At 42.5% G+C, this 15,218-nt stretch overlaps 1 protein-coding gene across 1 annotated transcript in view; it reads left to right on the forward strand.

The window, feature by feature from the left end:
- The window catches only part of LOC149298919 (hexokinase HKDC1-like), a 31,038-nt gene that overhangs the window by 1,919 nt on the left and 13,901 nt on the right, over window positions 1-15,218 (forward strand). The window contains exon 2 of the mRNA XM_089486776.1: window positions 516-678. Coding sequence (XP_089342902.1) covers window positions 516-678 — 163 coding nt within the window. The remainder of the gene's footprint in view (window positions 1-515; window positions 679-15,218) is intronic.

Consider the following 15,218-nt stretch of genomic DNA (forward strand, 5'->3'; position numbering starts at 1 on the left):
TGCTTCAACACCTTTAGGCTCTCGAGTTCCAGCTATGTGGGGGAAATGTAGAAGGCAACGTGGGCTCAGACAGCCAGCTATGTATCTCCTGTTCTCCTATATAATTTTTCTGTAGTGTTGTGGGGCTGCCTTGGAATAGCTGTACCCTCTACAACTACGGTACTTACATCATTACATTTAAACTTAAAAATATAAACTAAAGATGTCAACACAAAACACAAAAGTTCTAACAGACAATTATGCAACAATAAATTTGTCGGATATTCTTTACCGTGCTAAAGACACATAATTGGTTATACAGATATTTGTTAGGTCAGTTCCTCACACGTCTTCCATATCATTTCTAGCAAGCTCTGTGAAGAGCAACCTAATAGCCCAATTACAAGTTCTCTTCTAGTGTGAACAGGAGGGCTAACATGTTTCAGTAACTGCAGGAGAGGAATGATAACTAAAGTATTTCAGCAATGTTTGATAGGAAAGGGTTAGATAATTATTTTTTTGCTTTCCATTTTAAGGTTGACCGGTTTTTGTATCACATGCGCCTATCAGATGAAACATTACTCGATATCATGACTCGCTTCCAAGCAGAGATGGAAAAAGGCCTGAAGAGGGACACAAATCCAACGGCATCTGTCAAAATGTTGCCAACGCATGTCAGGACGACTCCTGACGGCTCTGGTGGGTGGCCTTCAAACCTAGTAGACCATCATTAATAAATATCTTTTACAAACCTATGCAACAAAGGGCATTATGGAATCTTCATATACTTCCTGGCTTGTAGAAACAGAAATTTAATATTCATTGGAAATATATATGTATGTATTATATATAATTCTTTATATATATATATATATATTTTTATATTTATATACACATTATTGTGATTTTTAGCGCTAGAAAGCTCAGTGATATACTCATACCCACTAATCATTTTGAGGTCCTTGAAAAAAGAAATATAGGGGAGGAAGGAGAAGACATTTTTGAGTCCTAATGAGTAATGATCCCTTTTATAAAGGGCATTTAGGAAGTACGACAACACATTCAAACTTATAATACATGACATTTCCACTGATGCACATGGACAATTAACCTGTGTTTTCAAATTAACACATGCCCATACAAAATGGGTAGTGTCACCAGGGCCGGACTGGCCCACCGGGATACCGGGAAATTTCCCGGTGGGCCGGCAGATTCGTAGGCCGGGCGGCTGCCCGAAATCTAATCTAAACGGCCGGCGCTACTTCAATTCTTTTTTTTTATTAAAGTATTAAAGCAGCTGTGTGTGATGGCCGCCTACTGATGGGAGCAGCGTGAGGGGTGAAAGCTCCACCACCTCGCAGGACCTTTCACCCCTCACGCTGCTCCCATCACTATGCGGCCATCAGATTAATGTAAATTTAATCGAAACGGCCGATGCGTGCTGACACCGCCGGCCGGAGCTACTTTAATACTTTTTTTTATTTTACTTTATATGGCAAGCCGATCCGGCATATTCAATTTAAAAAAGCACGCATCGGCCGTTTCGATTAAATTTCCATTAATCTGATGGCCGCATAGTGATGGGAGGAGCGTGAGGGGTGAAAACTCCGCCCCCTCGCACTCAGACTGCTGGAGCACCGGATGTCCTGTCACTGACATCCTGTTTACATAGAAAACGGCGGCCTGCAGCTACCAGAGGACGGAGGCCAGGATGAAAAAGCCCCAAAGTGGAAGAAGTAGAAGGTCAGTAAACAAATGTATTTTTTTAACAAACTGTATAATATTTTTTTTATATAAAAGCCTTATGCCCCCCATATGCCACTCTGCCTCCCTGATATGCCTTATGCCCCTTTATATGCCACTCTCCTTCCAGAAATGCCTTATACCCCTATATGCCACTCTGTTCCATGATATGCCTTTTAACCCCCTAAATGCCAGAGTGGCATATATGGGCTACAAGGCATTTCTGGAGGCAAAGTGGCATATAGGAGGTTAAAATGCATATCATGGGGCAGAGGGGCATATAGGAGGGTATAAGGCATATCAGGGAGGCAGAGTGGCATATGGGGGGGCATAAGGCTTTTCTGGAGTGCCCCATGGAATGCCTTTTAACCCCCTTTATGCCACTCTGTCTCCAGAAATGCCTTTTAACCCCCTATATGCCACTCTGCCTCTATAAATGCCTTTTAACCCCCTATATGCCACTCTGCCTCTATAAATGCCTTTTAACCCCCTATATGGCAGAGTGGCGTATAGGGGGTATAAGGCATTTCTGGAGGCAGAGGGGCATATAGGGAGTTAAAAGGGGGCAGAGTGGCAAGCCTGGGGCAGATGTCTGGCACTCCACCAGAATTGATCTGTGTTGTACCCTGCAATACGAAAAGACATCAGATTCTACTAACTTAATCAGGTTCTATTAACTTAAGTAATTGAAAGCTCCTTGACATGGGGCTCTGTGCAAAAGAAAATAAAAAGGAGGTAGAAGGGGCTGTTGGTAACCCTATTAGAGGAAGGGAAAGATTGCATCAGGTTCTGGGCAACAGCGACTCGCGTGATATGCCTTTTAACCCCCTATATGGCAGAGTGGCATATAGGGGTTATAAGGCATTTCTGGAGGCAGAGGGGCATAATAGGGGGTTAAAAGCGGGCAAAGTGGCAAGTCTGGGGCAGATGTGCATAACTGGGGGGGGCAGGTTGGCAAATAAAAGGAAATATAAACAAAAACAAAAAATGTCTCAATCTAAAAATGTTTGCAGTAGTAAATGTTTTGATTCCATTATGTGTAATATATTTCATTTATTAGGGCCTTTTAACACTTTTGCTTTCTGGTATTTTAATACAAATAATATGATAAAAAGAATGTTTTATAGTTATTTTTATGGCAAATAGTGTGACTCGGGTATGTATAAGGGGTGCGTGTGGGTATAAGAGCTCAATCGCGAGATAAACTATATGGGGCTGCTCTCCAAATGTTTCCAGGGCTGCTTTTCAGTCCCAGTCCGGCCCTGAATATAATAATAATAAATATAATCATAGTTTTTATAAGGACCCCCCAAGATTCTTGTTATTCTTGCTTCAGGAGTGGCATATATATATATATATATATTATATATATATATGTATAAATAAATAAATTATATATATATATTATATACATTTATATACAAACTATAATATGATTATATTATAATAAATATAATCATAGTTTTTATAAGGACCCCCCAAGATCTTGAAAGCACGGTGTTCTGCAAGCGAGCCGTTAACTGCAACAAATATTTTGTTTTCAGAGTTAAAAATACATGATTTTTTAATTTGGCAGCGCTAGTTGAAAAAAAAAAAAATGAAAAATACAAATTCCAGAACTCTTATGTCTTCTCATGACCTACATCACATCTGTTGTCAGAAGTATGTTTTCAGCTTGAGAAATCTTGAAAAATTTGACAAAATCTTACTTGCTCCAAAAATATGGCTTTTGCTACAGATGTCACTTCAGTTCAACTTCAATATTTTTATATTTATTCCTTAGTCGTCGTCGTTAAGGTTCTATAAAAGCTAAAGAGCTAGCAATCGGTTACGTCGAGTACAACACCTTGTTGCCGCATCAATCCGGTAATTACCCCAATGCCCCCCGTCTGCACTCGTTATTGGAAGACCCCCTTTCTTCGAAAAGAAGAGTCTGTTTGCCTACTAAGCATTCGGCTATCTAGTTAGAACCTGTTTTTGGCCATTAATTGCCAGAACTGTTAGCCCTGAGCATTAAGGTCATTAGAAAGTGTCATTCTAAAGGGCCAGAGGCTTAGATGTAAAGTAAAGAGCTTTTAGTTTAGTGACAGGGTAGTAGATGAGTGGAACAGCCTAACAGCTGAAGTTGTAGAGGATAATACAGTGAGTGATCTGCCGGCAGGTTCCATGTTTTTTATGTTTGCTGTAAAGTAGGGTTTTTTAGTAAATGGTTGGACGGAGCAGGCAGAGAGTTCTGTGGGGTTGGTCCTGGTGATGGAAGGATCTGGTGAGAATTTATTGTTGAGTTTCACAGATAATATAAGACATAATCCTGTGTTTAATGCAACGCAACATTTTTATTTTTAACATACTAACTTATTCTAACGTATTCTAACTTATTCTAACTTATTCTACAAGCAACAACAAATGCGATGACTTAATCATCCACACGCACGCCCTTCTTCATAATCCTCCTATTCCAGAATGACAGGAGTCTGCCCAGGAGGCCAGGTGTTTTTTGGCTTGATCTGATCTTGGGTCTCCATTTGCAGGGAAAGCACCCATGTTTGCCAGCCTCCTCTTCCTCATCCTCCTTCTCCTCCTTTTCCTCCTCCTCATCCTCCTCTTTCTCCTTATCCTCCCCATCTGCATCATCATCAGAAATAATGATATCATCATATTTTGGGTGAGGAGTAGGGAGGTTGTTGTTCTCCTCCGAGTCGTCCTCCTCCTTGTCCTTCTCCTCTGTGTCATCTGGCATTAAGATGAAAATGTCAAATGGGTAAGGAGTAGGGAGGTTATTGTCCTCCAACGACTCTTCCTCCTCCTCGTCCTCCTCATCTGTGTCATCTGGCATAAAGATGTAACAGTCCTCCTCCTCAAAGCCAAATGGGTTAGGAGTCGGGAGGTCATTTTCCTCCACCAATTCTTCCTCCTCCCCGTCTTCCTCCTCGTCCTCCTCCTCTGTGTCATCTGGCATAAAGATGTAACAGTCCTCCTCCTCAAAGCCAAATGGGTTAGGAGTCGGGAGGTCATTGTCCTCCACCAATTCTTCCTCCTCCCTGTCTTCCTCCTCGTCCTCTTCCTCATCCTCATCTGGCATTAGGATGTAACAGTCCTCCTCATTTAAGCCAAATCGGTTAGGAGTCGGGAGGTTATTGTCCTCCACCGTCTCGTCCTCCTCCTCGTCCTCCTCCTTGTCCTCCTCCTCGTCGTCCTCCTCCTCTGTGTCATCTGGCATAAAGATGTAACAGTCCTCCTCCTCAAAGCCAAATGGGTTAGGAGTCGGGAGGTCATTGTCCTCCACCAATTCTTCCTCCTCTCTGTCTTCCTCCTCGTCCTCTTCCTCATCCTCATCTGGCATTAGGATGTAACAGTCCTCCTCATTTAAGCCAAATCGGTTAGGAGTCGGGAGGTTATTGTCCTCCACCGACTCTTCCTCCTCCTCGTCCTCCTCCTCGTCCTCCTCGTCGTCATCTGGCATAAAGATGTAACAGTCCTCCTCATCAAAGCCAAATGGGTTAGGAGTCGGGAGGTCATTGTCCTCCACCAATTCTTCCTCCTCTCTGTCTTCCTCCTCATCCTCATCTGGCATAAAGATGTAACAGTCCTCCTCATTTAAGCCAAATGGGTTAGGAGTTGGGAGGTTATTGGCCTGCGAATAGAAAGAAAGTAAATCATATTTTTCTTAAAATTATCATGAATTCAAAATATTGAATTAAATTTATAAAATTAAATCATTAGTAAATTATTTAAACAGAACCTAAGAACTGACCGTATGGGCCCAGGGAGTCTCTATTTCTTCCAAGGGAGGAGGCTCGGGGTAATATCCAGTATCATCCTCCTCCTCCTCTTCATCACCGGCGATGGTAATGATGGAAAGGCCATCTCTGGTAATGGTTGTGATGGAAATGCCGTAGACATTAACGGTAAGGATGAAAACACCGTAGTACGAAATGTTCATGATGGAAAGGCCATCGTCCATATAGGTGGTGATGAAAATGCCACCTTCAGTGATGGTAAGGACAGAAAGGCCTTCCTCATTAACACCAAACTGTGGAGGTGTTGTGAAATAGTTTTCCTTCAAATAGAAAGAACATAAAACATCCTTTTCTTCACATTTTGATATCTTGATAGAAATAATCTTTGTGTAGAAATGAAATCTGGCCCAAACCATTCATACCTCATCGTATCTCTCATCCATGGTTAATCTCCTGAAGAACACGCTAAGAGCAATGGTACCAAAGCTAGATCTGTAGAACACTCCTGACCACCTGCTGCTCTACTGATGGAAAGCTTTGTCTGACTTGAGCTTACATGGGTATCAACAATGACATCACAAAGATTCTATGACATAATAGTAGGAGCTTGGTGTTGTGAGCAGGGCTTAGTTACTAGATACCAGCAGGATATTTTCTGAATGTTTTAATAATAGAATCAGACTAATTGGACTTGGAAGAGCAAACATTTTTTTGGTTGTTTATGAAATAAATAACTAATAACAAAGTAACGATTTGCATTCATTGCCTGTATTAAACAGAACAATTTATAAAGATGTTTTATATAGGAGATAGTAAAAGTAATTGCTTTCTTTATTATATGCTTTGGCTGGTGTGGGTTGGAACATTTACCCCCCATATATATTTACAAACATTTGTATATTTACCCATATGGTGAACCTATGGATGGTAGTAGATACATGGAACTGCCGAAGGGGTAGAGGTATGCCAGTGACAAGGATTGGTTTGCCGCGAAGGTGAGATTCAAACCTTTAGCCATGGCTGGTAATCTGAGTGATCTGATAGATAAGTGGACACTCATTTTGTTACATCAGAGGGACCGGAATATATATATATATATACTGTATATGTATGTATATTTATGTTTTTTTCAATGGTATGATTTAATAGTGGGAATTATTAATCCCCCCCTCAGTTTTGACTGTGGTATCTAATGTGCCCCCCCCATATATTGTTCCTACAGTGTCCCCCAGCTATGGTTGTTTAGTGGAAATGGTTAATATGCAGCTGTCTGCGAACATTATATATAATGGGACGAAAACCACAACTGGGTAAAACATTGTTTTAATCTGATACCAGTCATAAATAATATATAATAATAATAATAATAATAATAATAATAATAATAATAATTGAAAGCTCTGTTAGTGATGAAGATGGTTCATTGATTAGATGGTTGGGAATCTTGAGATATTCTTAGCTGTAGTCTTTTCCAAAAAAACATACAGAACATGGGAAATACGGTGAATTAATATATGACACAAGCAGGTCAATTGTTCTTTATCTTATTTATTTATATATATATATATACTTTGTAATAATTGATGAATAGCACACATCCTGGATAATTAAAATACCCTTAAGATAATCCCCCAGTGCTGTATACAGTAATAACCCCCCAGTGCTGTAAACAGTAATAACCCCCCCAGTGCTGCATACAGTAATAACCCCTAGCGCTGTATACAGTAATAACCCCCCAGTGCTGTATACAGTAATAACCCCCTAGCGCTGTATACAGTAATAACTCCTCCCCCCTGTGCTGTATACAACAGGGCTCCCTACTGCCTTTCATTCGGCTAATGATGAGACTTTTAAGGTTCTATAAAAGCTAAATAGCTAGCAATCGGTTACGTCTGGAGTAGAACACCTTGTTGCTGCATCAATCCGGCAATTACCCCAATGCCCCCCGTCTGCACTCGTTATTGGAAGACCCCCTTTCTTCGAAAACAAGAGTCTGTTTGCCTACTAAGCATTCAGCTATCTAGTTAGAACCTGTATTTGGCCATTAATTGCCAGACGTGTTAGCCCTGAGTATTAAGGTCATTAGAAAGTGTCATTCTAAAGAGCCAGAGGCTTAGATGTAAAGAGATTTTAGTTTAGTGACAGGGTAGTAGATGAGTGGAACAGCCTCCCAGCGGAAGTTGTAGAGGATAATACAGTGAGTGATCTGCCGGCAGGTTCCGTGTTTTTTACGTTTGCTGTAAAGTAGGGTTTTTTAGTAAATGGTTGGACGGAGCAGGCAGAGACTTCTGTGAGGTTGGTCCTGGTGATGGAAGGATCTGGTGAGAATTTATTGTTGAGTTTCACAGATAATATAAGACATAATCCTGTGTTTAATGCAACGCAACATTTTTATTTTTAACATACTAACTTATTCTAACGTATTCTAACTTATTCTAACTTATTCTACAAGCAACAACAAATGCGATGACTTAATCATCCACACGCACGCCCTTCTTCATAATCCTCCTATTCCAGAATGACAGGAGTCTGCCCAGGAGGCCCGGTGTTTTTTGGCTTGATCTGATCTTGGGTCTCCATTTGCAGGGAAAGCACCCATGTTTGCCAGCCTCCTCTTCCTCATCCTCCTTCTCCTCCTTTTCCTCCTCCTCATCCTCCTCTTTCTCCTTATCCTCCCCATCTGCATCATCATCAGAAATAATGATATCATCATATTTTGGGTGAGGAGTAGGGAGGTTGTTGTTCTCCTCCGAGTCGTCCTCCTCCTTGTCTTTCTCCTCTGTGTCATCTGGCATTAAGATGAAAATGTCAAATGGGTAAGGAGAAGGGAGGTTATTGTCCTCCAACGACTCTTCCTCCTCCTCGTCCTCCTCATCTGTGTCATCTGGCATAAAGATGTAACAGTCTTCCTCCTCAAAGCCAAATGGGTTAGGAGTCGGGAGGTCATTGTCCTCCACCAATTCTTCCTCCTCCCCGTCTTCCTCCTCGTCCTCCTCCTCTGTGTCATCTGGCATAAAGATGTAACAGTCCTCCTCCTCAAAGCCAAATGGGTTAGGAGTCGGGAGGTCATTGTCCTCCACCAATTCTTCCTCCTCCCTGTCTTCCTCCTCGTCCTCTTCCTCATCCTCATCTGGCATTAGGATGTAACAGTCCTCCTCATTTAAGCCAAATCGGTTAGGAGTCGGGAGGTTATTGTCCTCCACCGACTCGTCCTCCTCCTCGTCCTCCTCCTTGTCCTCCTCCTCGTCGTCCTCCTCCTCTGTGTCATCTGGCATAAAGATGTAACAGTCCTCCTCCTCAAAGCCAAATGGGTTAGGAGTCGGGAGGTCGTTGTCCTCCACCAATTCTTCCTCCTCTCTGTCTTCCTCCTCATCCTCTTCCTCATCCTCATCTGGCATAAAGATGTAACAGTCCTCCTCATTTAAGCCAAATGGGTTAGGAGTTGGGAGGTTATTGGCCTGCGAATAGAAAGAAAGTAAATCATATTTTTCTTAAAATTATCATGAATTCAAAATATTGAATTAAATTTATAAAATTAAATCATTAGTAAATTATTTAAACAGAACCTAAGAACTGACCGTATGGGCCCAGGGAGTCTCTATTTTTTCCAAGGGAGGAGGCTCGGGGTAATATCCAGTATCATCCTCCTCCTTCTCTTCATCACCGGCGATGGTAATGATGGAAAGGCCATCTCTGGTAATGGTTGTGATGGAAATGCCGTAGACATTAACGGTAAGGATGAAAACACCGTAGTACGAAATGTTCATGATGGAAAGGCCATCGTCCATATAGGTGGTGATGAAAATGCCACCTTCAGTGATGGTAAGGACAGAAAGGCCTTCCTCATTAACACCAAACTGTGGAGGTGTTGTGAAATAGTTTTCCTGCAAATAGAAAGAACATAAAACATCCTTTTCTTCACATTTTGATATCTTGATAGAAATAATCTTTGTGTAGAAATGAAATCTGGCCCAAACCATTCATACCTCATCGTATCTCTCATCCATGGTTAATCTCCTGAAGAACACGCTAAGAGCAATGGTACCAAAGCTAGATCTGTAGAACACTCCTGACCACCTGCTGCTCTACTGATGGAAAGCTTTGTCTGACTTGAGCTTACATGGGTATCAACAATGACATCACAAAGATTCTATGACATAATAGTAGGAGCTTGGTGTTGTGAGCAGGGCTTAGTTACTAGATACCAGCAGGATATTTTCTGAATGTTTTAATAATAGAATCAGACTAATTGGACTTGGAAGAGCAAACATTTTTTTGGTTGTTTATGAAATAAATAACTAATAACAAAGTAACGATTTGCATTCATTGCCTGTATTAAACAGAACAATTTCTAAAGATGTTTTATATAGGAGATAGTAAAAGTAATTGCTTTCTTTATTATATGCTTTGGCTGGTGTGGGTTGGAACATTTACCCCCCATATATATTTACAAACATTTGTGTATTTACCCATACGGTGAACCTATGGATGGTAGTAGATACATGGAACAGCCGAAGGGGTAGAGGTATGCCAGTGAAAAGGATTGGTTTGCCGCGAAGGTGAGATTCAAACCTTTAGCCATGGCTGGTAATCTGAGTGATCCGATAGATAAGTGGACACTCATTTTGTTACATCAGAGGGACCGGAATATATATATATACTGTATATGTATGTATATTTATGTTTTTTTCAGTGGTATGATTTAATAGTGGGAATTATTAATCCCCCCCCCCAGTTTTGACTGTGGTATCTAATGTGCCCCCCTATATATTGTTCCTACAGTGCCCCCCAGCAATGGTTGTTTAGTGGAAATGGCTAATATGCAGCTGTCTGCGAACATTATATATAATGGGGCGAAAACCACAACTGGGTAAAACATTGTTTTAATCTGATACCAGTCATAAATAATATATAATAATAATAATAATAATAATAATAATGTTGTTAATAATAATAATAATTATTATTATAATAACAATAATAATAATAATAATTGAAAGCTCTGTTGAAAGTGATGAAGATGGTTCATTGATTAGATGGTTGGGAATCTTGAGATATTCTTTGCTGAAGTCTTTTCCAAAAAACCATACAGAACATGGGAAATACGGTGAATTAATATATGACAAAAGCAGGTCAATTGTTCTTTATCTTATTTATTTATATATATATATACTTTGTAATAATTGATGAACAGCACACATCCTGGATTAAAAGACCCTTAAGATAAACCCCCAGCGCTGTATACAGTAATAACCCCCCCAGTGCTGTAAACGGTAATAACCCCGCCAGTGCTGTATACAGTAATAACCCCGCCAGTGCTGTATACAGTAATAACCCCTAGCGCTGTATACAGTAATAACCCCCCCAGCGCTGTATACAGTAATAACCCCCCAGTGCTGTATACAGTAATAACCCCTAGCGCTGTATACAGTAATAACTCCTCCCCCCTGTGCTGTATACAACAGGGCTCCCTACTGCCTTTCATTCGGCTAATGATGAGACTTTTAAGGTTGTATAAAAGCTAAAGAGCTAGCAATCGGTTGCGTCTGGAGTAGAATACCTTGTTGCTGCATCAATCCGGCAATTACCCCAATGCCCCCCGTCTGCACTCGTTATTGGAAGACCCCCTTTTTTACTTTTATCTCTGGATAAGTAAAAATGAAATAGTTCCTAGTGTAAATTAAGGAAGCAGATAAACAAACACACACACCAGGACGGGCTTTTCCACACCGACACCCAGACACACGCACCAGGACAGGCTCTGCCACACCGACATCCAAACACACACACACCAGGACAGGCTCTGCCACACCGACATCCAAACACACACACACACACACACCAGGACAGTTAAAAATAGAAGAAATGGTTCAGCACTCAACTCCCAGGAAGCTGGGAGCTAGCAGGAAAAAAGGGCAAAACAAAAACAGAAAGCATAACAAAAATAACAACGTTTGGTCGAAACGTTGCTTTTTTGTTTTGCTTTCTTTGAATAAAGTAACCTAAGGATTGGAAGCTGATTGGAGTGCTGGGGACACACGCCCCAGGACAGGCTCTGCCACACTGACACCCGAACACACACACTAGGACAGGCTCTGACACACTGACACCCAGATACACACATCCGGACATGCTCTGCCACACTGACACCCAGACACACACACCAGGACAGGCTCTGGACAGGCACACCGACACCCAAACACACCAGGACAGGCTCTGTCACACCGACACCCAAACACACACACCAGGGCAGGCTCTGTCACACCAACACCTATACACAAACACACACCAGGACAGGCTCTGCCACACCGACACCCAAACACACACACAACAGGACAGGCTCTGCCACACTGACACCCAATCACAAACACCTGGACAGGCTTTGCCACACTGACACCCACATCCGGAGGGTTTCCACGGACGGTTTCACTCAGACTGCCTGTGGCATCTTTGCCCCCAAAACAGCTTGCCTGTGGCAACTTTGCCACCAAAACAGCCTGCCTGTGGCATCTTTGCCACCAAAACAGCCTGCCTGTGGCATCTTTGCCACCAAAACAGCCTGCTTGTGGCATCTTTGCCCCCCTTACACATCCATGCTATCACAGACACATATTCATTCACTCTTTCACAAATATTTATTCACTAATTCACAGATAATCATTCACTCATTCAGATATTCATTCATACACTGATACTCATTAATTCCCTCATTCAGATACTCATTTACATATACTCATTCACAAACATTCATTCACTCACTCCTTCACATATACTCATTAATTCATTCTTTCATTCAATCTCACATACTCCATACAGCCTCCCTCACCCCCTTACCTGAACTAATGACGTACGCGTCGCTCGCAGACTTCTGCAGATCTGCACAGGGGAAGCAGAGGCGCAGCAGGGTCATGTGACGTACGTGACGTACGTCACATGGTTCCGTTGGATTCCTGCGTCCCCCTGGCGGTAGAAGAGACGCTGCTCACGCGCATCTGCCGGTAAGTAGCGGGCCCGCTGCTAGAGTTGCGGGCCCGGTCGCAGTTGCTGCGGGCTTAAGGGGCAGGTGCCCCTTTTGCCCTGCATTAAGGACGGCCGCATAGGCCCAGTCAGTCCGGTCCTGACTGGGCCTATTTTAAGGTAGGGGCCTGGAGCTGCAGCTCCATTAGCCCCTAAGTCAATCCGGCCCTGCCGCGGCCCTGCCCCGGCCCGGCCCATCGGGCAAATGCCCGGTGTGCCTGATGGCCAGTCCGGGCCTGCATGTGTCTGTTTGCTGTAAAGTAGGGTTTTTTAGTAAATGGTCAGACGGAGCAGGTAGAAAGTTCTGTAGGGTTGGTCCTGGTGATGGAAGTACATGGTGAGAGTTTATTGTTGAGTCTTACAGATAATATAAGACAGAATCTTGTGTTTAATGCAACGCAACATTTTTATTTTTAACATACTAACTTATTCTACAAACAACAACAAATGCGATGACTTAAATCATCCACACGCACGCCCTTCTTCATAATCCTCCTCTTCCATAATGACAGGAGTCTGCCCAGGCGGCCAGGTGTTTTTTGGCTTGATCTGATCTTGGGTCTCCATTTGCAGGGAAAGCACCCATGTTTGCCAGCCTCCTCTTCTTCCTCATCCTCCTTATCCTCCTTTTCCTCCTCCTCATCCTCCTCTTTCTCCTTATCCTCCCCATCTGCATCATCATCAGAAATAATGATATCATCATATTTTGGGTGAGGAGTAGGGAGGTTGTTGTTCTCTTCCGAGTCGTCCTCCTCCTTGTCCTTCTCCTCTGTGTCATCTGGCATTAAGATGAAAATGTCAAATGGGTAAGGAGTAGGGAGGTTATTGTCCTCCAACGACTCTTCCTCCTCCTCATCCTCCTCCTTGTCCTTCTCCTCTGTGTTATATGGCATTAGGATGTAACAGTCCTCCTCCTCAAAGCCAAATGGGTTAGGAGTCGGGAGGTCATTGTCCTCCACCAATTCTTCCTCCTCCCTGTCTTCCTCCTCGTCCTCTTCCTCATCCTCATCTGGCATTAGGATGTAACAGTCCTCCTCATTTAAGCCAAATCGGTTAGGAGTCGGGAGGTTATTGTCCTCCACCGACTCTTCCTCCTCCTCGTCCTCCTCCTCGTCCTCCTCCTCTGTGTCATCTGGCATAAAGATGTAACAGTCCTCCTCCTCAAAGCCAAATGGGTTAGGAGTCGGGAGGTCATTGTCCTCCACCAATTCTTCCTCCTCCCTGTCTTCCTCCTCGTCCTCTTCCTCATCCTCATCTGGCATTAGGATGTAACAGTCCTCCTCATTTAAGCCAAATCGGTTAGGAGTCGGGAGATTATTGTCCTCCACCGACTCGTCCTCCTCCTCGTCCTCCTCCTCGTCGTCCTCCTCCTCTGTGTCATCTGGCATAAAGATGTAACAGTCCTCCTCCTCAAAGCCAAATGGGTTAGGAGTCGGGAGGTCATTGTCCTCCACCAATTCTTCCTCCTCTCTGTCTTCCTCCTCGTCCTCTTCCTCATCCTCATCTGGCATAAAGATGTAACAGTCCTCCTCATTTAAGCCAAATGGGTTAGGAGTTGGGAGGTTATTGGCCTGCGAATAGAAAGAAAGTAAATCATATTTTTCTTAAAATTATCATGAATTCAAAATATTGAATTAAATTTATAAAATTAAATCATTAGTAAATTATTTAAACAGAACCTAAGAACTGACCGTATGGGCCCAGGGAGTCTCTATTTCCTCTTCCAAGGCAGGAGGCGCGGGGTAATATCCAGTATTATCCTCCTCCTCCTCTTCATCACCGGCGATGGTAATGATGGAAAGGCCATCTCTGGTAATGGTCGTGATGGAAATGCCATAGACATTAACGGTAAGGATGGAAACACCGTAGTACGAAATGTTCATGACTGAAAGGCCATCGTCCATATAGGTGGTGATGAAAATGCCACCTTCAGTGATGGTAAGGACAGAAAGGCCTTCCTCATTAACACCAAACTGTGGAGGTGTTGTGAAATAGTTTTCCTGCAAATAGAAAGAACATAAAACATCTTTTTCTTCACATTTTGATATCGTCATAGAAATAATCTTTGTGTAGAAATGAAATCTGGCCCAAACTATTCATACCTCATCGTATCTCTCATCCATGGTTAATCTCCTGAAGAACACGCTAAGAGCAATGGTACCAAAGCTAGATCTGTAGAACACTCCTGACCACCTGCTGCTCTACTGATGGAAAGCTTTGTCTGACTTGAGTTTACATGGGTATCAACAATGACATCACAAAGATTCTATGACATAATAGTAGGAGCTTGGTGTTGTCAGCAGGGCTTAGTTACTAGATACCAGCAGGATATTTTCTGAATGTTTTAATAATAGAATCAGACTAATTGGACTTGGAAGAGCAAACATTTTTTTGGTTGTATATGAAATAAATAACTAATAACAAAGTAACGATTTGCATTCATTACCTGTATTAAACAGAACAATTTATAAAGATGTTTTACATAGGAGATAGTAAAAGTAATTGCTTTCTTTATTATATGCTTTGGCTGGTGTGGGTTGGAACATTTACCCCCCATATATATTTACAAACATTTGTGTATTTACCCATACGGTGAACCTATTGATGCAGGGCCGGACTGGCCCACCGGGATACCGGGAAATTTCCCGGTGGGCCGGAAGGCCCGTGGGCTGGGCGGCCGGCAGACTAACCATGAAGACAGCCGCTGAGTGGCTGCAAATTGCATTGAACGCCTCCCTC

This window comes from Sceloporus occidentalis, unplaced genomic scaffold (genome assembly GCF_023333645.1).
Source record: "Sceloporus occidentalis isolate IW3139 unplaced genomic scaffold, rSceOcc1.0.p SCAF_30, whole genome shotgun sequence".
Taxonomy (NCBI): domain Eukaryota; kingdom Metazoa; phylum Chordata; class Lepidosauria; order Squamata; family Phrynosomatidae; genus Sceloporus; species Sceloporus occidentalis.